Source organism: Caenorhabditis elegans, chromosome IV, assembly GCF_000002985.6.
Source record: "Caenorhabditis elegans chromosome IV".
In the NCBI taxonomy this organism is placed as follows: domain Eukaryota; kingdom Metazoa; phylum Nematoda; class Chromadorea; order Rhabditida; family Rhabditidae; genus Caenorhabditis; species Caenorhabditis elegans.
In genome coordinates, this window is record NC_003282.8 from 5,775,125 (window position 1) to 5,794,896 (window position 19,772).

Below are 19,772 nucleotides of genomic sequence, written 5' to 3' on the forward strand. Positions count from 1 at the left end.
ACAGAAAGAGCAGTCAAAACAATATGATTTTTGATTTTCTGGATTTTCACTACAAAAATCGAATTAAAATATATAATTGTTATGCATCAAAAATCAGGTTTCAATTTCAGATGAAAATCGATGCTCTGAACCAAATAATCTAGTTTCAGCAAAAAAAAAATAATTTTTTGTAGCATTAATTTACGAAAAAATTTAGTTGGAAAAAAATTATCAACTGTATCAGTATATTGATATTTTCATCATTTTTTACAGTTTATCATTGCGGGAGACAGACTTTGCAATTCAACAATATTGAAATCGTATCTTTAAACGCTGAATCTTTAAAAATAAATTAACTGTTTCAGCGAATTTTTAAAATAACGGAAAAAATAAGTTAATCCGATTCGAGAAAAGTTTGTATTTCAATTTTTAGTTTTCCGAGGCATTATTAGAAATACCGTATATTTTCTATTAGTGCTCCATGCATCACTAATTTCCAGGCCCTTTTCGAATGCAGCACTATTAGGAAATATACGGTAGTCCATTTTCAGCCATCTAAACTTTTGAAAAAAATACGACAAGACAAAATCCTGACTTCAATACTGTAATCATTTTAAAAAAAGGATAGAAAAAATTTACAGTTTCAACAAAGTTTTAAAGAAACGACAGTTGGTGATTAAAATAATAAACGACTTGTATGAACAATAACGTTTGGGCTCAAAGTACTGATGATTCCGGACCTCCATCGTCCGGATTTTGTTCAATTGACAACATTGAGCCAAGATCCACGAGGTGTCAGAATATTGGTTTCAGGTAAAACGCATATTTTTGAATTTTTGAATTAATACAAAAATGCTTTGAAACTTGAACTAAATGAATCTCAAGACATGTTTGACTGTTTTTTGAGTGTTCAGTGTCCAGACCCGCTCACACAAAACATGTTTGTCATCCATCTCTAAGTCTCCAGCTTCTAGAGTGGGATTACGGTATTTTGATTCTTTTCTTTTTGATCTTCTTTTTTCGGCCTTTTTTCTCTTATTCTATTCTTACTAAATTGACACCAATGAAACATTGAGAGGTGTGAAAAAGAGAGTTCAATTCCTCTTCTTTTTTTTGTATCTCGCTATGAACCTAGTGACCTTTTCCCGCCGTTCCTAACAACAAGAACAGTAAATACTACAACGATGAACCGTATGGTCTCAATTGGAAATGTGAGAGGTGCTGAAGTAAAATAGATGAGTGTTTTGAGAAAAAATGTTTGAAAATCGAAAATGTTTCCGTTTTTCGTTTCTTAGACTTTTCGATTTTTCGATATTCGAAAAAACTTTCGATTTTTCAAAAATTACAATTTCAAATTTTGATCAATATAAAAAATTAGATCAAAAATCATATTTTATGGTTATTTTTCTGAACATTTTCTTTTCGATTTTTCGGAAAATCGCGACACCCTTGTTATGGAATGTTTATGAACTCATTGAAATGATACAGGCATTTTGTTCATTTCAGATTAAAAAAAATTTCTCCAATGACTTTTAAATAATGATTACATAATACTAAAATTACGGTACAGTTGATTTTCTCTAAATTATTTCATATGGGGAAACACCATATTTCCCCTAATAGTTTTGCAGTTCTCTGAGATAATCAAAAAATAGTTTTACTTGTAAGACAATAAAAAAATATAAACACGGCGAACTGGAACACTATAAAGTCTCAACGAATTAACAACTTTTAAATAAACACCTTGAAACTGTGAAAATTTTAATTTCGCGTTTATGCACTAAATGAGGATTTTGTCAACTCTAAAGGACTCGCACAAGAATATTGTAAACGTAACCGTACAATGTATTTTGGGACTAGAATTACATTAAAAGTTAAAATGTTTTTACGGTTCACAGTCTCAATGGCAAATTTTTGAGGTATTGAAGGAAAATATATGAGAGTTTTGAATTCACTTGCTTGCTCACAAATTCTATTCCAGAACGAAAAAAAGCACATCAAAATTAAATACAGTTCTGAGCCGAATCTTAATTTTTAAAAGGTTTCGAATCGGTTTTTTTAACTATAAAATACATACAAGAACTTCTTTTCAGTTTACACATTTGTAATATTAGACAGGTAAAATTTCCAAATTTAAATGAACATCTTGAAACTGTTGAAATTTTTCTTGCACACAATGATTTTGGCTTGAAAAATTGGCTGCACGATACATGCGCTTTTCAGAAATAATAATTATTGGTTAAGATATTCAATTTTTAGTTTATAAGTTATACAATTGTTCAAAGGGCATCAATATTTAAAAAGAACCGTAAACTAAAAATATTAAAAGCGTTTCACTGTTTCATCTTTATTTGATAAAACGCAAGCAATAAAAATATTAATATTCGTTGAATTATGCCTAGTACATTTACAAAAATTTCAGTGTAATGAGCTAGAAAATGCTTGTTAATGTTTCACACTTATTTGTAGAATAAAATACTTTGTAATTAAGCACACGACGATGACCGGCAATAATGACAAAATTGAATTCATAAACTTTTTTTTTCAATTTCTAATTTCTATCTGTAAGCGGTCCTGAACAATTCAATTTGTTATAAAAAATTTCTTAATTCTCTACTAATTTTAACGGATCACTGAGTAAGTTCAACGGATTATGCGGGGTTACTTTGAAAATTTTATTAATGTTTCAAAAATTTTTTTAGCAGGATGCAAAAGCTGTTCTCATTAACCAGGTTGCTAGAAACTCTCTAAAAAACGGTCTTCCTTTTTCAAGACTTTCAAAAACTTAAAATTGCAGCTCGATCAGAATTTTCGAGTTTCAAAAAATACAACTTTAGATATACATAATAAAGTCCAAAAAAACCAAATAAAATTCAGCTTCAAAACGTTAACTTTCCAATTTTGGATAAAAATTAATAAAATGACAGAAAATGGAAAACTATATGTAAGTAATAAAACTTTATAAAACATTTTCTGTTTTTCCCCACCTCCCCATTCCTGTGATCATGTCCCCGTACAATGACCATTGACGGTACACAAACTTCAATTCCAGTCTCCGCCCATTTTCTATCACGGGCGGTTTTAAAACGGGAGATGAGAAGATAAAAATAGAATTAAAGTAAATTTTCATGTTTTTCGAATTTTTATAATTTTGTCTAGTTTTTGTCTAGACAGTTTCTCGATCTCTGTATTATTGCCTATTTTTCCAAATTTCTACTGAAAATAGGCGGTTACATTCACGTGCACAGAATTCGACGATTTGATTTTGATTTATAAAAATCATTCCTCAAAAGGCTTCAAGTGATCAATGAAACAATCGACGAGAGAGTGTGTGAGTTGAGGAGACGCAGACATTCCAACAGATAACACGTCACGTAGATGGAAAACTGGTCGAGGCACACTACGATGACGTTCGGAGAACAGTTGAGAACAAAGTGCCTGGATGGGGGATAGATTGTTCGATCACTGATTTTTTGTGATGATCTTATGATTTGTCGTCACGCCTACCAAAACACACACTTGACTCCAATGTATGGTATAAAATGGGTAAATAACTGATGTTTATAATAGTATTAAATGACAAGAGACACAGACAAACTGGTAAATAGTGAACTGAAATTATGTCATTCAAAATAAGGAAATAAATGGGTTGAAAAATATTGTTACAGTGGCTACGTGGCTACAGTACTTAAGGAATTTAATTAAAATTTGTCTTGAATATTAATTCTAGGCACAAGAAACAACAACAGAAAAAGAATAAAAATAAAATAAAATAAAATTTCAGTTTCAAAGTGTTGATATTAAAGGTAATTGCGCATTACTTATATTGCTATCCAATTATTCTTGTCAATATTTTGCAAATCTTTCACTCCAAACTTCCGAGTAACTACCGTACTTGATGATTTTATATTTTTATTGAATGTGTTGACTTCGGTGAATTTTGACAGATAAATCTGCACCGATTCAAGAAAAAAATAGCTTAAACTGAGTATTTTGAAACTAAAAACTCGGCCATCGAGTTTCCTTTGGTTTTTCACTAAAACATTTCCTAAAAAAATTCTACAGTTTTACGGTGGCTATATTTGAGGTACTGCCTCATTAACTACAATTTATATCGAGTTCCGACATTCAATTCAAACAGTTTCACTGTGCGTCTATTTGAAATACTTATTTAAATTTGCGGTCCAATTGAAAAACAGTGCGCTGATGTTCGAAACGAGAAAATGTTGTTGCAATAACTAATGTACTTGGTGAATTTGGTAATTTTGGTGTATATTGATTTAGGTTCCTTCCGCTCTTTTTCAGAAAAGCAATGTCTGATTAAATTTAAAAAGCTCGGCCATCGATTCGACTTATTTTCCTTTTTTTTTTTGAATCTTGCAGTTTTTTTATTAAACGTTTTTATTTTTTAAACGTTTTCTACTCTTTCACATTGGTGATATATGAGGGGAGGTTTTGCATTTTTAGTTATTTCTATCTAAAAATCTATTTGATAATCGAAACGAAATTCTCAGGTTTAGATGTTTATTTACATTTTAAAATTGATCAATTAACGATCAATTAAATCAATTGCAGATCGTTCAGGTTTGATCATGAAGGCGGAGACAATGGGTTACGGTAGGTGAAGTGTAAGAAATTCAAGGCAATTGGAACATATGAGGTTTAATGTAAATCTCACGAGGTTTCCAAACTAGCGATTTGTATTGTAAATATGTCCACGGAGGGAAACGTTCAAAAATTCAATAAAAAGTTGAAACGGAGCTTACAAAAAAAAATTTCCACTATTTCATTAAAGTTTTGAATTGCTCAAACAATTTATCAAAATGTTGCATTTATTTTTTTTATTTTTTTTATTACCACATCAGGATGTAATACTATTGTCAGAATACTTTCGCGACACAATACTAACATAGACTAAAAGAACGGTTTTTGAATTTTGAAAGAAAGAGTTTTCATTCTCAAAAGCTTATGTAATCACTATAAAACAATTTTATAGAAACCAGCCAGATATAACAAAAACATGAAATTGTTTCAAAACTTTTTCCGCCAGCGTACCGTAACCTATCATTTGAAAAAAAAGAAACAAAGCTCAAGCAGCTTTTACAAATTCTAGTTAAGGTTAGTCCTAGACAATTTGGGCGCTATAAACTATGCAGTTCGGAAAATTGTATTTTGTAGATCGTCCCCCCCCCAAAGGTGTGAAAAGGTTACGGTAGCATAGTTCGGAATGACAAAAGGACATCGAAACAACTCGTGTATTAATATTTAGCGACCAAAATCTAAAGAATGTTGAGCAAAACACATACAAACACAGTGGACATAAACGGAAGGAAAAAAAATAAGAATACACCGGAAACAGGGTCCAGGTTGTGTCTCCCTCTTTCTCTAAAGTCAAAAGAGAGACACTACAGAAGTGGTTAGAGGAGAAGCTGATGGCTGATGAATGGGAAGAGATGGAAAAGAAATGACTTTTTGATCGGAGATAACAACAGTCTGTAGATAATGATGTCAGTGTTGACAGATAACCAAGTTTTTATATGACATCTTAGTTTCTAGAGATCACTTTTGCAAACGGGAGATTTATATTTTTTTAATAGAAATAAAATTGGATAGAGTGTAGTAGTGTTTTGATTTCATTGTCTCACACCGATTTAATACATGCAACAGTTTTTATAAACTTCTATTGAACGTTTTGCAGGGAGTGATAGCAGGAAGTACTGAAAATCAATTAGTTTTCGTAGCATTCAGATCAATAGAAATACAATAATGGGTAATAAGCGACCGATGTAGGAAACACCTTTGTCGCTATCAAATATGGAAGGCATTTGAATTTGTAAATAAAGAAAAACAGTTTAGTGCTCAGTGAATGATGATAAAAAAGGGTCATAACAAAACATGAACTTGAAACAGCATATTTATTTTTGAGTGAAGCATTTAGAGAATTTTTCCATGTTTGAAGCATGACATTCTCTGCACACAAATAATTTTTAACTATTTAAAATTTAAAATTTGTGGAAAACTTTTTTGTCGAAAGAACACATTACTAATCTTCTGACTGTAAAGAAAAATTCAAAGTAAAGAAATAACTTAGCATCCACTTTTAATTTGTAATGCTTGAAAATTTTGAAGCAGCTTTACTTAGATTATTTGTAACTTTTAAAGTCGAAATTACTTGGATAAAACTACGAAACATTTTTAAAAAATTTATAAGTCAAAAATAGATGAAACCGCTTCAATTTCACAAGTTAATTCTAGCAAGTCATACGTTTTACTTTTTCTTTAAAAAAATTGTTAAACGAATAGTTGTTAGTGAAAACATCTTGTTAATAACCATTTGCTGCTACAGTAATACATTTTTAGAGCAAAATATAAGAAAACAAAGTTTTTGCCCTCTAGCAATGGCACTGTAAAGTTAAAAATGTGCTGAAATAAAATTCTCTAATACAGTTTTTGTACTTGATATATATAAATGAAATGAACAAACGAATATACATGCAGACATCTGCAACCATCCCTCCCCCTTATTTGAAATATTATCCATCACATCGAGAACAAAATGTACATTCAACTCATTGAGAGACAGAAAGCTGATCAAATATATTTTTGGTATGATGATCATCTGATGTTGATGTGGAAAGAGACAAAGGTCCCTGTAATATGAGAGAGTGTTAGAAAAAATAGAGAAAGAGAGAGAGAAAATGAGTCAACTATCGGGAGCGAGTAATAAAACATAGATGATGGTCAAAGAATTAAATTAAAAATGGAATGAGAAAGATTTGATTCGGGGGATTTAAGAGTACGCTGCACGTTTTTGAACCTGATGATCTATTATTTTTGATGATGATTAAGATCAAATAGAGTTTGCATTTTTCATTTTTTCGCCTTTTACATTTGTAATCCAACGCGAGTTGTTAGAGAAATTTAAATAAAAAAAACTAATAAAAAGTTCTTCAAAAAAGTCAAGAAACTATTTTGCCAAAGAAACCAAAATCTACGGTGTCAAAACACTTCGATATTAAAAATTGCTGCTACTAGGGGAATAAGAATTGGCAAATTTAATAGAGCATTTTAATATTTAAACAATTCAAATCAATCAAATTGTAACCAACTGCTCAAATTCATTTTTTAAAAAAAGTTTGTCAATTACAAAAATATTTGCGGTGTCTAGGAAGTGTTAAATAAACTTGAATAATATGTAGGCTGATTTTTTTCCATCTTATATATTTCTAGTTTTATTTCAAGTTTTTGATTTTATTGATGTATCCTAATTGGAAAAATCCTAATTGGAAAACGGTCCGTTTTTTTTTCAATAAGTACAGGGCATCCATAGAAACCATGTTCGCGGAGTTAACACCTTGTCAGGGAAGTTCCAAAAAACTCAACATTTTACAAAATTTTCACTTTATCACGAAAGTTATTTTTCTGATATACAAGTGACTAATGCCTACAGGAATTCGGGGAAATTTTGATCCGGAGGATTTTTATGGAATACAGGATTAAAAAAAAAACGTCACTAGACATATAATTGTTTAATTTATTTATTAATACGGTAATTAATTTTACAAAACCGAAAAAAAGTTTCCTCAAAAAACCCAAGAAACAAACAGTGACATCAAAGTGACAGAGGGGGCCTTTTCTAGTTTTTACCGCAAATTTTTGAATTCATTGTTGATTTACATAATACTTTTTTGACATGCACATACTCGAATCTTTTTCATTACTAAAGTAAAACAAGAGTAAGCTACACAAAAACAAAAATGTTTTATTTTCACTATAGAAAACATTTCGGCAAATATGATACAAAAAAATTGCGGTTTCAACACGTCTTAAATAAACTTGCAAATTAAAATTCATTCAAAAATTCAAGAGAAGCAAACAATTTTGACATTGTCGCCAAAATTTACGGTTTCTAACAAATGCTAAATATACTTGATTATTATATTCTTGCTTTTGTTGTCGAGTGATGATCAGAACCTAATAGTGATATTCTAATAATTCTTCTGAACTAATTTCAACTGTCTGAATATCCTACAATGTAGACAACTAAAAAGTTTAAATCTGCAATGTATCTAAGTTTCCGACTAATTCGGCTAAATAAAAAACTGATCTCTTGGCTGACTTTTTATTTGATAATTCAAAATTTTGGGTTGCTTATTACTGTTATTGAGCGGTTTTAGTGAAGAATAACAAAAATCATAGAAAATTCAAAAATTTCGTTTTTCAAAAACATGTCATAACCGCCGATTTAGCCTAATTAACCAACCGGTTAATTCGACTAACATCTGCCTGAATAGGCTCTCGGCTCACGGCAAATTAGCCGAATTGATTAAAAGTTGGTTACCGGCTGTTTCGGCTGAATTGATTGTTATCTGCACAGGTTTGCACATCCCGAAGGAAAAATGAATAATAGAATTAGGGTCGTGTGACTTTGTGAAAAAAGGGTGTTTCCCGTGTCTTATGTCAGAAAGATTGCACAATGGATAAAAAGCTACACATCAGAATCAAATAAGTTTTTCTGTTGAGTAATTAGTGCGACGAGAAACAGTAAAAAACATAATTCTCCAAAAGGTATGATATTCAACTTTCATAATTTCAGGTGTTCCTGGGCCTTAGAGTTTTAAAAAGCATGCCAAAATTTTTAAGAACCACTTGAAGAAAAAAACCATCCGATTCAAAAAAAAAGAACTAAAAATAGCCATCCGACACTCTTTGATCTTTCTTCCGTTTTCGCAAAAGATAGGTCAAAGTGACTAAGTGAAAAAATAAACCGAAAAAAGCAACGTATTTATAAAGAACTATTTCGACCGAAAACCGTTGCAAAGTGTCTTTAGTTTAGACTCAACGCCCAGCGAGAAGGAGCAAGCATGTGAACGGTAGCAAACAAATTGAAAACGAGAGGAAGAAGAAAAGAATAATATGGAGATACATAAGTACATAAGGTCTATTTGTAACCGTAAGAGTTCAGAAATCGGAATATTTCTCGCGAACATAGTGGAATCGCTTTTCAATAGTTCAGAAATGGTCGAGAACTTTGTGTGAAGACATAAATTGTATGACGTAGGGATATATAGGAAAACCGATGAAGTAGTTCGAAATTATAATTAATTATAAAAAAAATCATATGAACATTCGTAACAAGGGTTAATAAAAATTAAGACTCTGAATTTATCAGTGAAAAGTTGAATAAAATTGTTTCAATTTTTCATAATATTTAATTCGAAGAACTTATGTGCTTTACTTCCAAAATTTATATAGATTGTTCAACCTGAATTGGATACATAAAATGGTTCAATTATGAATAATCATCTGCTGTTAGCGTAATAAAACTACTTTAAAGCATAATTTGGTGAAAAATAGTTTTCACCGAAATAATTTACACTGTAAAAATGAATGAGGCATGCACGCCTGAGGCAGGCACAAGAGCCTTCCCAGTAAAAACGAACAAAATTGGAACACAGAAAAATGAGCATCCAGATACTCACCCCAACTTTTTATGCCCAATTTTGAAATTAAACTAATTTGGCCATGATTTGTAAGTTTGGCCCCACCGAATTCCATTCTTTCCAGATATATTTCCTAGACTGTTATTTACTTTTTAGATCTTTATACAAACTAAACATCAAGTAGACTTTGAATGTTGAAAACTGGAAACCTATTAGTAAGTTCAAACTGGAAATCTATCAAAAAGAAACAATCGATAAGAAATGAAAAGCGCCGATTTGTTGAAAAAATATGTGCCAATTAATCGCTTATTGTTAGCAAAATAAATTGATGTTTTAAGAAGATTTGAACAAAAAAATTAGCCGCAAACTTTTGTCTTTTGTAAAATTTTTTCTACAGTTTCAACAACTTTTCATATTCACTAGGGGTGTGCGGCGAATCAGTGAATTTGGCTACCGGCGAACGGCGAATTCGGCGAATTTTTAAAAATTTGGCAAACGGCGAATTCGGGAATATTCACCGAATTCGCCGCTCAGTGACCAATCGGCGAAACTGACGATTCGCCGCACACCCCTGATATTGACATCACTTTATAGTTGATTAATCTTCGTGAAAGATAATTTTTTTAAATTTACATATTACTTCAAGAAAAAAAAAGTAAGCAAACTCAGATAGTAAGCCACATAGACTTTTTCGAGCCTAAAGTAATTCAACATATAAGTTAGCTACACGTGAAACTCTCGAAAGTTCTCGATCGTCTAAAGCTGGGAAAAGAAAACAAAGGTCAAAGTTCGATAAGTGTGTTGTGTCTCTTGGTTTGCCGATGTTTTGTTGCAAACATTTGTTCTTATTTGAGAAATAAACAAACAATATAAGGTTACTGTACTTCTCATTTCCCTGCCTAACTCTTTGAATTTTCACTTCAAAATCTCTGCGTCTCATTTTGTGACCGTTCTCTCATTGTGATTTATGAACGGTCTCTGTTTGTTTTTGCGTAGGCGTTTGCTTCGCATGTTTCGAATTCAATAAAGTGTCGGGATGAATGGACATAAAAGAGCATCCTTCCTTTTTTCGATTCTATTTACTTCTCACATTATGCTAACCACTGTTTCTCAAAGGATTACTGTAGACGGTATAAGGGGGTTTTCTATCGCGCAACAAAGAATATGAAAAAAAGGTTTTGAGTGTGCTGTTGTACTACTGCATATTTGTCTTGTTCTCACTCGGTCCTTCTCTGCACAATAGGTCATTCTTGCAACTTTTTTATCGAATTTTGTTGCGCATTTTACGGTAGACACGAGAATGATGTGAAAGTAGAGGGAAGAAGCTATGAACGGGGAATAAAAAGTGCTAAAAGAGATGGGTATAATGTAGCTTTATGTTTGCAGAAAGTTAGTTGACTGAAATGATTGGAGAGTTACTGTTTTTAAAAGAAAGCTATATTTGAAAAAATAGGGAAAGTTTGAACATGGCTGCAAAATTTTAAGATAAAGTTTCAAATTCAAAAACAGCGCTTGCCTGCGTGCCAGCGTGACTTGGAAGTAATGATATACTCCGCTCAGTGAAAGTGGGCATACGTAGTATCTTTATGATAAGGATGTGTTTAATTATGAGAAATTTTTTGCATTCAACCTGGACGGATTCCAACAAATATTAAGCTTTCCATTCAGTTTTATAATTGGTTTTAAGTATTTCTAATATTAGTCTACAGTATCCCCACAGTATCACTAAAGCCTGTTCCGGAATAATGCAAATTTCATAAAGCTTTACCAACTTTTTTTTATACAAGAACATCGATCATCTAATACTTTTGAAAAAATACTTAAAATTACTAAGGTTATTGAAAATTATAAAGCTTAATTTTGGTATTTTTCAGAATTCACTATTATTAGTTCCTGTGATCTATCCTCAGCAATTGGTGTTAGCAAAATAGCTTCGGAAGTTTGTCCAATCACGCTCACCTAGGCTTTACAGTAACTATGCAGTTTGCCCGTTTTCAAAAGATTCCACGTGTACTCAAAACACAAAACATAGTTGGATTGGCTACATAAACAAATAAACTTAATTCAATGTCGACACAGCGAGAAATTGAACCGTTTGCGCTTTCTTTTCTTTGCTTCAGTTCAAACATATGTACGCGCGCGCGCCTTCTGCAGCGGTGAATCGAAAGATTTGATGCACTCAAAAGCACCAAAACACAATAAATCCTCTTATAAGAACATATGTTTCCTTTTTCCTCCTTTTCTCCGCGCTTAAATCTATTTCAATCTGAACACACGTGGGCGTTTTTATGGAAGTGCTACAAAATACGGAGACAGAAAGGTGTACGGTATCGACAGAAAATGGATAAAGATTTCCGGTTCCACTTGAGAACACAGTGTGTCTGTTTAATGGAATGCAAAAGACGCGGAAAACGATTTTTGAACCATCAAATTAGTACAAATTATGAATGAAATTGGGATCAGAATGTTACGTTTCTAGTTGAAAAGGGTAGAAAAATATTTTTGCGGTTGCAAGTAGTCATTAAAAAGCATTGAGTTAATAAAAAATAATGCATTGTGTGAGCCGGAATCCCACAGAAAAATGTATACTTTTAAAAGCAAAAAACTTGAAAACTCGGCAAAAAACTAAAAAACTATTAGGCGCAGAAATAACAATTTATCTTACAGTTTCAAATCATCTATTACAATAAAGTTGAACAAGAGTTCAATACTACATCCTTTTTATGTCTATAAACACAAAAAGGTTAAAGCTACGAGTTTATTCAGAGACTTTAATTTACGACAATTTTATTATAATTGTTTGTTATAAATTATTTCAAATAAGAAAATATGTAGAAACATGACTAAATTTTTTTGCAAATTGAACTAATAATACAACTGATATTTGAGGTGTCGGAGTAAATATATTTGACAAATTCAAACGGTCTATAGAATAGTAACACATGTTTTGAAATTAATCATGTACGAAACTAGCGGTTTTCAAACTTTTACCAAACTACATTAACTTTATTGGAAAACCGTGGATATTTCGAAAGGGTACGATAGAAACAATTGGAAAAAAAAGAAAACAATATATGTATAATAGTCTTCAGGTAATAGTTTTTACATACCACTTCAAAACAACAACAAAGCTTCAAAATAAATGAGGTTCATTTGAAAATAGTTACAGCATGTTTCAATTAGAAAAAATGTTAACAGGATGTAAAAAGTAACATGGTATGAGCATTAATTTATTTGATTATTCATAGTCTGAAATTTAATTGTTGTGACAGTAAATAAATTTATCAAAATATTACAGTACATTTCCAAAATAAGCTGTGTTACTATTATGTTTCAAATTTTTGATTTGAGTACAGAGTTATTTGAAATAAATAATCGATAGATGATAATGATAAGAGTTTTCAATTTTTAATCAAAAGACAATCGAATGGTAAAAATATCACTGTTTCAACCAAAAAATAACACTTAAAAGTTCAAATATCAAAAACTTAAAAAGTTGAACTTTTCACACTTTGAAGAGAACTGAGAAGAGTGGGAAATCAACAAAAGAGCAACACACAAAACATACAGTAATTCTCTAAACAAACTAGTGACCCATTTCGTCGTCTTTCAAAAATTGAACTTTTTTGGTTTTGTTTGAGGGAATAAGTGAGTGAAAAAGGACTCAAGCACTTTTGCAGAGAAACACAGACAAAAGAGCAAGAGTTCGGGTGTGGCTTTTTGAAGAAAAAAAATGGAGTAGAAAAAATGAACGGAGGAGTTGAGCCACCGACGCACGTTTTGAGCATTTGACCTAAAGATCTTGAAGCTTTTAAATTATTGCTCGAGGCATGTGATTTGTGCTTTGAAGTTTATTTTGTCTAGAAGATATGATGAAAATATATAAACATTGATGACATGGAGGGTTGTCGAATTCTAATGGAGAGAGGTTTGAGTTTTTAATCCAATTAATGCCAAAAAATTGCTCATTTTATAACTCTATTAGGTAATACTAAACTGGGTCTAACCCAAATTTTGACATATTATTTAAATTTGAAAAAAAAAATTAAATCGTAGAAAAACATCTTGGAAGCATTCTAGAAATATATATATACCAGCCGTGGATGCAAAAAAAAATTCTGGGGCTGAAAATTAATTTTTTATGAAACTATCGTAACTCTACAGTACTCCTACCGTACCACTATTGTACCACTACAGTACCCCGACTATATCCCTACACTAACCCCAACTCACTATCCCTTTAGAAGACAAAACTTCACAGACTACAAAGACTACATAGACTACAAACTATGGACACACAGAATAAGAGCTTTATATATAGTAAATGGTTTTTTTTTAAATAATGAAACTTATATGAAACTGGCTATGAGTTTTTTGTAAGTCTAACGGTGTTAAAAAATGTGTGAGATTTTATGAACTGGGTAAAACTGCAGATTTTTTTTGATTTTAATTTTCAGAATATCCAGAAAGTTTAAATATTTTAACAGAAATTTTAAAAAAACGTAATACAATTTTGAACTGAAAAAAAAACAATGTTTCACAATGTTTTTAAGTATTTGAAATCGAGATGGCTTCTTGTTCCTGTGCAATTTTGGGATTTGCATAGTGTAAAAACGCTGTAGCCATTTTTATGGTCTCGCCCATATATTATTTGTTTAGAAAACATTAACCTTTAAATTTCTATGCATTTTTATGAAATGGAATTTGGCAGCGAATCGCCACATTTTTGCTTTTTTTCTGAGATTACAGAAAGATTTTTCCTGTATAAGTGTGTTGGTCATCTATATTAAAAAAGCAATTAATCATCAAATATATACAATAATCTTGCGGTATTAAAATAAAAGTGGAGAAGCAGTCAAAATATATATTGTCCCGAAATGTGCGGGCTGAAAAACGAAAAAATGAAAAAATCAAAGTTTCAAAAACAAACTCATTTTCAAGTGTCAATCCAAAAATCAAAGAATCAACTTTCATTTTTAATATCTCCTTTTTTCGCAATTACATGCACAATTTCAGAATGAGAGTTCTAAAATCAAAAGATGTAAATAAAATGAAACATTTGTAAATCAGAAATGAACAAATAAGAACACAAAACACAAGTTACCTTTAAAGAAAATACGGAAAACTATGCATACAATAAAGGTTCGAAAGACGGTAAGCATAATAAGAAGGCTGTTTGCTAACATTTTATATTAGAGTAAATAGATGAAGCTTTGGGGTACAAAGTAATCCGTAGAGAGACATTTATTTTGATTTTCAAGGCAATGTTTGAAAACTACAGCTAAATATATATTTCAAAAATCGTCGAGCCATTATGTCTGAAATTTGAAACAAAAACAATAAAAAAAACAATGCTTCATATTAATCATAAAATTACACTTTACTATAAAAGTGATTGCATTCATTGAGTTTTGAGATGTTTTTAATTTTTTTTTTTGAAATTTAAAAAATTTTGTATAATTATGATTTTTTGGATGATCTTTTTGTGTGATTAGGTGCATAAGTATACACAACAATTAAAATGATTCTGAAATAGTAAAAATATTTGAATATTCCGTTGAAGTTTTGATATATTTGCGCAAATTGTAGTGCTCCACTAAAACATATTTTTAATGTTTTGGAATTGTCTATAGTTTTTCAAAAAATTTATTCAATGAATCAATGAATCAATGAAATTAAATTAAATTAAAATGAATCACAAAAAACTACACCGAGTCTTTTAAGCAAGTTAAAATATTGTCGCAAGCAATTATAATTTTCACATAAATGTTGAAAGAATACATATTTTTTTAATGACAAAAATTCATTCATAAAATAAAATTCACCTGCCAAGTCCTTGAATTGGTTTTTTTCCATATTAAAAAAATTAAAAATAATACTCTGCAGTTCCAATTAAAAGATCTTAAGAAATTTCCTCACAGGCGATTCAAGCAATAATAAAATAAACCACTTTAAAAAAACAATAATTTAAAGTTGAAGTTCGGAAAATGAGGATTCTACTTTGAGATGCTCACACTAGTCCCAAATGCCGAATTACCACAAAAGAAAAACGAAAAAAATTCATCAAGTTCGAAAAAATTTAAACTCTCTCTAATTCCTCATTTGAATTACCGCGCTTTTGTCCGCGCCGCACTCCGTAGATCTGCATCGGCGCTGTTTTCTTCACTTCCGACGCGCTACGTTAATACTTGTTTTTTTCTCATTTTTCATCAATTCCAATCAAAAATACAAAATAATTTTGGCATTTGGGGCATTTGGGGCTAGTGTGAGCATCTTAAAATAAAATTTCCGAATTCCACATTTGAACTATTTACTGTTTCAAAAAAATCATAATTAAGTTTACTAAATAATTCGAATAATTTGTCGCATATTTTTACTAAAAATTGTATTAAAAAATTTTAAAGACAACACTTTTTGAGAATTTTTTTAATTTTTCGCACTGAACACTTCCATTTTAGGGCTCAGTTGACCACGGCGATTATCAAAAAATCGGCCTCAATGGATCATCATTCGATCATATTTGTATTTCTTTTTCTTCCGTTCCTCCGATTCTCCGTCTCTCGAGTACTAACTGTACCTTGCCTGAATAGGATCACAGAGATCAAATGTGTTGAGATGAAAAGATGGTTGACAAACATTAATTGTAAAATTAATTATTTCCTCCTGTAAGGGGTTCAAATTTTTTATTTGCGTGAAAAAAGAAACAAAGCCGTGGAAGGAAGTTGTAAAACAAATCATTTCCGTTTTTCATTGTCAACAAAATATGAATTATAACAAAACATTTTACATTGGTGTGATGCTAATACTAATCGGATGCAAATTAAGTGAGTTTTTGGATATTCAATTTTTTCACTGTTTCAAGTAACTAATGTAGTTGTAGATTAGAATATAATTCATTGCGTGTTTTCGTTTAAATAAATGTTTGAGGAATCGGTTGTAATTTTTCAATTTCTTACAACTTTCAGAAATCACATCATCTGAAATTCAACTTTTAAGTATGAAGAGAACTTTTTTCGTATGCCACGTGACATATGGTAATTCGACGGCAGCAGATTCAGTGGTTCAGGAGGGAACTGAAATGTGTGAATTTACGAAGAAACAGAGTAGTTGTGTATTCATTGCAAGGCATTGGAGAGATAAAGGGAGCTATAATAAAAGTGACAAATATCAGGAAAATGGTTGTGGAAATTGTCCAGTAGTAAGTTTGATATCTTGATTTTTCAAGTTTAAGTTTTGAAAATAAGAAAAATTGAATTGAAAGGTTTTCTGAAATATTACATTTTAAAAAAATCTCATGTGAAAATAACCTTTTTGTTTAACTTTTAACTACACAGCTTTAAAAAAGTTTGTATTAATGTTTGGTTATTTAATAATGCAAGTAAAAAATGTCTCAAGATTCCTATTTTTATACGTTTTTGTTAAAACAGTCATTTCCAGACATCGAATGAAATTTGTAATTTGGCTCGTCCGAAACGTGATGGATATGATGTCAAGACTGTCTGCTGTTGCAAATCTCCCAATTGTTTGACAACAGTAAGATTTTTGGAGTCAAATTTCCAGTTCAAGAATACCAAATTTCCAGCTCTACAAGGACTCAGAAATTGGATGGAAAATTGAAAGTGCGTTTTTACATAGCTTAAAATCTGAATTGAAATTTGATAAATTAATAATTACAGATTCCAATGAGTCGTGTGCAGCTGCTAGTTATGATAGTCATCGAGTGCCCCGCTGGATAGGAAAATATGAATATGATAGGCCACAGTTTCAGGTTAACTATATAATTTTTGGAAGATAACATGTTTTTCAGTTGGAAAAGTCATGTTTCATGGCAATAAAACCATTAAATTTCACGGATTTGCGAACAGAAAGAAGAAAAAGTCGCATTTTGTTGGAGATGGGATATGGATGTCCGTTCGAAATGACAGATGACCAAACACGTAAGAATTCAGGCTTATTGCTTAATTTTTACGGGCGCTAGGTAAGGTCATCATTATGCCTACCGCATGCCTGCCTGCGAAAAATTCCAGCCTAATATTGGCGTTTTTACAAAATGATAATTGCACTTCAAACTCAATTTAACTAGCTGTACGTAAAAACTTTGGAAAAGGTTTAATTATATTAGCAATAGCCACGAGTGAAGGTGCCAAGGCAGACATAGGTTGTTTCGTAGGCAGGCATTTATCTTTTTCATATCAGCCTGTATTTCTACATTTACGTGTATGGTTTTACTTTTTCAGAAGTTTCAATCCAACGGAATCACACTTATTACTGTTGCAAAGGACCTTTCTGTAATCAAGAATTATATCGAATGATTGGATTTGAATTGATTCAAAATACTATTTTATTTGAGGAGGAACAGGGTTTTTTAAAAGAATTTCACTTGAAATTGAAATTGTTAATTTTTTAATAGAGTTCTTCCGTCGACTACGATATGAAAAAGAATACTACAAAAATCAAAATTTCATCGACAATCCACATTACTCCTATCCAAAATCTGTATTTGGTAAGCAACCCGGTTTTCAGAATATACATATTTAACTGTACATATTCCACGTTGTTTAAAGTTTCAATTTTTGGTGGATATTGTTTCAACTTGTTTTTATATTGCTATTCGGATTATACAAATGACCTCTCAGTTTTTTCAGATCTTTAAATATTTTTTTTTGCAGATGCTCTTCGATTGAACTGGACAATAATTGCATTCTCCACTGTATTCTTTGTTGTCATTTTTTGTTCACCGAAAAATATTGAAACTCTTCCTCCAGTTGTACATAGGGTAAGAATCATAAGAAATTGGAGAGAAAATTCAGAACTTTTGCAGAATTTCGATAAAACGGAAGAGTATCAGGATGATGATGATCTGGTTTTCGGAGAGCTATAAATTTCTCTTTTGAATGAAATTGTGTTTCAATTTTCAATTTTTTTGTTTTTATCCCGATTATCCATTACAATAGTTTTTCGGCGTATCTCACCTGAACATCATTTTAATTCAAACTTCGGTATTTAGTTCTTTCATAATTTCACTTGTCTTACGTTTTGTTGGTAAATGCAAATTATTATTGTTGGGTATCTACGTGTACCTAACCCTCAACGTGGATATGAAGATCGTGTAACGTGAACTCATTATCTATGTATACTAACTTTCTATTTATTCCTTAGTATGTAATAATAAACTACTCGTCTTCGCCTCCTTGTTCGGCCTCGAATATATAACATTGGCGATCAGGATGAGATGACGAGTAGTTTATTATTACATACTAAGGAATAAATAGAAAGTTAGTATACATAGATAATGAGTTCACGTTACACGTTTTTAGTGCTCCAGATTTGTCAGCTTGTGATTCTGTTGGTTCTCGATCTGCTCGTGAAGTCGTCTCGTCGGTTGCCAGCAAAGAGTTCGTTGAAGAAAAGCCACAGAAGACGTCGCCGTGTGGCTAAGAGTCGCCAATCATATACTGCTGGAAGTTCGCCAATCAAAGAAACCCATCTGGACCCCCTGCTGGAATCCGATGTTGCGAGTGACGGCGAGCGTTTCCAACCCGGCATCCTCCTGTGTCATTCTCTTCGACAGAGCCACCCACGACAAGTTGTGCGAGGATCAGCCCCAAACACTGATCATGCCTCCACTCGCCGCAGAGGTCGATATACCGCCTCTGGTCGTGATGCCCCTAGCCCAGGCATAATTTCTGGCTTTTTGTCATATAAGAGGGGAGATGTTGTGGACGGAACGTAAACCTGAACTTTATACAGACGTGACCTTTGGGTCATCATGAACTTATCGCGTAAGCGACCTCTCTTTATAATTCATTACTTCTTACACTTATTGTAATAAACTACTTCTCTCCTTGTCTCTCGCTCAATACACAACAATTATGTCATTTAAAACAAAATAATTCGCACTAAATTTAACTCACTTTGAAATTTTTCAAAAATACTGTTTCAAGTTGGTAATATATGTTTATTTAGAATTCACGAATTGTTGGTCTTATGGGTCATTTTTCAATTACATTTGAATATTTCAGACTTTTCATTTAAAGCGAGGCCCGTCGAAGGGGGGGGGGGGGATTGCCGGCGGCGGAGGATCCTAGTCAGGGGCCACGCCCACGAAACCGTGCGGCAATTTAAATTTTGTAATCTCCGCACTGTTTATTTGTTAATTTTTTCTCTATGTCTCTCAATCCCCAACAAATTTCAACTTTTGTTTTTCGAAACTATGCGGAGCTTGCAAAATTTAAATTTCCGCGTTTGAATTTTCGAAGAATACTGTTTCAAGTTGTTCATATGTTCATATCCTCATTCGGAATATACTGTGCAATGCAATGAGTTTTGGCATTTAAATCCGCATTTAGT

The 19,772-nt window shown here is 31.7% G+C and overlaps 1 protein-coding gene and 45 non-coding genes across 46 annotated transcripts; 29 read left to right on the forward strand and 17 right to left on the reverse strand.

Moving 5' to 3' along the window:
• Nucleotides 1-259: 259 nt before the first annotated feature.
• On the forward strand, nucleotides 260-280 carry 21ur-14215. The gene has a single exon (NR_054591.1).
• Nucleotides 261-281, forward strand: 21ur-882. Its single transcript, NR_054592.1, has one exon.
• Nucleotides 282-382: 101 nt separating this feature from the next.
• 21ur-299 lies at nucleotides 383-403 on the forward strand. The gene has a single exon (NR_054593.1).
• A 258-nt stretch (nucleotides 404-661) lies between these two features.
• 21ur-10807 lies at nucleotides 662-682 on the forward strand. Its single transcript, NR_054594.1, has one exon.
• Nucleotides 665-685, forward strand: 21ur-4327. Its single transcript, NR_054595.1, has one exon.
• A 798-nt stretch (nucleotides 686-1,483) lies between these two features.
• 21ur-9008 lies at nucleotides 1,484-1,504 on the reverse strand. The gene has a single exon (NR_054596.1).
• A 561-nt stretch (nucleotides 1,505-2,065) lies between these two features.
• 21ur-3411 lies at nucleotides 2,066-2,086 on the reverse strand. The gene has a single exon (NR_054597.1).
• Nucleotides 2,067-2,087, reverse strand: 21ur-14584. Its single transcript, NR_054598.1, has one exon.
• On the reverse strand, nucleotides 2,069-2,089 carry 21ur-10145. Its single transcript, NR_054599.1, has one exon.
• A 271-nt stretch (nucleotides 2,090-2,360) lies between these two features.
• Nucleotides 2,361-2,381, forward strand: 21ur-6235. The gene has a single exon (NR_054600.1).
• On the forward strand, nucleotides 2,364-2,384 carry 21ur-9159. The gene has a single exon (NR_054601.1).
• An 812-nt stretch (nucleotides 2,385-3,196) lies between these two features.
• Nucleotides 3,197-3,217, forward strand: 21ur-6898. The gene has a single exon (NR_054602.1).
• Nucleotides 3,218-3,806: 589 nt separating this feature from the next.
• On the forward strand, nucleotides 3,807-3,827 carry 21ur-206. The gene has a single exon (NR_054603.1).
• A 260-nt stretch (nucleotides 3,828-4,087) lies between these two features.
• 21ur-7318 lies at nucleotides 4,088-4,108 on the forward strand. The gene has a single exon (NR_054604.1).
• Nucleotides 4,109-4,162: 54 nt separating this feature from the next.
• 21ur-7810 lies at nucleotides 4,163-4,183 on the forward strand. The gene has a single exon (NR_054605.1).
• Nucleotides 4,184-4,446: 263 nt separating this feature from the next.
• 21ur-11474 lies at nucleotides 4,447-4,467 on the forward strand. The gene has a single exon (NR_054606.1).
• A 205-nt stretch (nucleotides 4,468-4,672) lies between these two features.
• Nucleotides 4,673-4,693, reverse strand: 21ur-9730. Its single transcript, NR_054607.1, has one exon.
• A 1,127-nt stretch (nucleotides 4,694-5,820) lies between these two features.
• Nucleotides 5,821-5,841, reverse strand: 21ur-7228. The gene has a single exon (NR_054608.1).
• A 416-nt stretch (nucleotides 5,842-6,257) lies between these two features.
• Nucleotides 6,258-6,278, reverse strand: 21ur-5736. Its single transcript, NR_054609.1, has one exon.
• A 1,649-nt stretch (nucleotides 6,279-7,927) lies between these two features.
• 21ur-6130 lies at nucleotides 7,928-7,948 on the forward strand. Its single transcript, NR_054610.1, has one exon.
• 21ur-10650 lies at nucleotides 7,934-7,954 on the forward strand. Its single transcript, NR_054611.1, has one exon.
• Nucleotides 7,955-8,458: 504 nt separating this feature from the next.
• 21ur-7660 lies at nucleotides 8,459-8,479 on the reverse strand. The gene has a single exon (NR_054612.1).
• Nucleotides 8,480-9,863: 1,384 nt separating this feature from the next.
• Nucleotides 9,864-9,884, forward strand: 21ur-3108. The gene has a single exon (NR_054613.1).
• A 2,088-nt stretch (nucleotides 9,885-11,972) lies between these two features.
• 21ur-79 lies at nucleotides 11,973-11,993 on the forward strand. Its single transcript, NR_054614.1, has one exon.
• A 140-nt stretch (nucleotides 11,994-12,133) lies between these two features.
• On the forward strand, nucleotides 12,134-12,154 carry 21ur-11235. Its single transcript, NR_054615.1, has one exon.
• Nucleotides 12,155-12,196: 42 nt separating this feature from the next.
• Nucleotides 12,197-12,217, reverse strand: 21ur-11206. The gene has a single exon (NR_054616.1).
• 21ur-6341 lies at nucleotides 12,198-12,218 on the reverse strand. Its single transcript, NR_054617.1, has one exon.
• A 161-nt stretch (nucleotides 12,219-12,379) lies between these two features.
• Nucleotides 12,380-12,400, forward strand: 21ur-265. Its single transcript, NR_054618.1, has one exon.
• A 226-nt stretch (nucleotides 12,401-12,626) lies between these two features.
• On the reverse strand, nucleotides 12,627-12,647 carry 21ur-86. Its single transcript, NR_054619.1, has one exon.
• Nucleotides 12,648-12,797: 150 nt separating this feature from the next.
• 21ur-900 lies at nucleotides 12,798-12,818 on the forward strand. The gene has a single exon (NR_054620.1).
• On the forward strand, nucleotides 12,799-12,819 carry 21ur-13701. The gene has a single exon (NR_054621.1).
• A 967-nt stretch (nucleotides 12,820-13,786) lies between these two features.
• Nucleotides 13,787-13,807, reverse strand: 21ur-5771. The gene has a single exon (NR_054622.1).
• Nucleotides 13,788-13,808, reverse strand: 21ur-11019. The gene has a single exon (NR_054623.1).
• Nucleotides 13,809-14,001: 193 nt separating this feature from the next.
• 21ur-10719 lies at nucleotides 14,002-14,022 on the forward strand. The gene has a single exon (NR_054624.1).
• A 184-nt stretch (nucleotides 14,023-14,206) lies between these two features.
• Nucleotides 14,207-14,227, reverse strand: 21ur-8154. The gene has a single exon (NR_054625.1).
• A 591-nt stretch (nucleotides 14,228-14,818) lies between these two features.
• 21ur-7118 lies at nucleotides 14,819-14,839 on the forward strand. The gene has a single exon (NR_054626.1).
• A 53-nt stretch (nucleotides 14,840-14,892) lies between these two features.
• 21ur-4847 lies at nucleotides 14,893-14,913 on the reverse strand. The gene has a single exon (NR_054627.1).
• Nucleotides 14,914-15,781: 868 nt separating this feature from the next.
• 21ur-9750 lies at nucleotides 15,782-15,802 on the forward strand. Its single transcript, NR_054628.1, has one exon.
• A 191-nt stretch (nucleotides 15,803-15,993) lies between these two features.
• On the reverse strand, nucleotides 15,994-16,014 carry 21ur-13373. The gene has a single exon (NR_054629.1).
• A 154-nt stretch (nucleotides 16,015-16,168) lies between these two features.
• Nucleotides 16,169-18,333, forward strand: C31H1.2 (Protein quiver). The gene is made up of 10 exons (NM_068461.7): nucleotides 16,169-16,246; nucleotides 16,388-16,620; nucleotides 16,860-16,955; nucleotides 17,005-17,041; nucleotides 17,099-17,190; nucleotides 17,230-17,359; nucleotides 17,660-17,782; nucleotides 17,833-17,925; nucleotides 18,092-18,198; nucleotides 18,244-18,333. The coding sequence occupies exons 1-10, from the start codon at nucleotides 16,186-16,188 to the stop codon at nucleotides 18,301-18,303; spliced, it is 1,032 nt and encodes a 343-aa protein (NP_500862.3). The 5' UTR covers nucleotides 16,169-16,185; the 3' UTR covers nucleotides 18,304-18,333.
• Nucleotides 16,320-16,340, forward strand: 21ur-4156. Its single transcript, NR_054630.1, has one exon.
• On the reverse strand, nucleotides 16,780-16,800 carry 21ur-14220. Its single transcript, NR_054631.1, has one exon.
• On the forward strand, nucleotides 16,854-16,874 carry 21ur-10596. Its single transcript, NR_054632.1, has one exon.
• On the forward strand, nucleotides 17,230-17,250 carry 21ur-12857. Its single transcript, NR_054633.1, has one exon.
• 21ur-8877 lies at nucleotides 18,282-18,302 on the forward strand. Its single transcript, NR_054634.1, has one exon.
• Nucleotides 18,334-19,730: 1,397 nt separating the features above from the next.
• On the forward strand, nucleotides 19,731-19,751 carry 21ur-1047. Its single transcript, NR_054635.1, has one exon.
• Nucleotides 19,752-19,772: the final 21 nt, after the last annotated feature.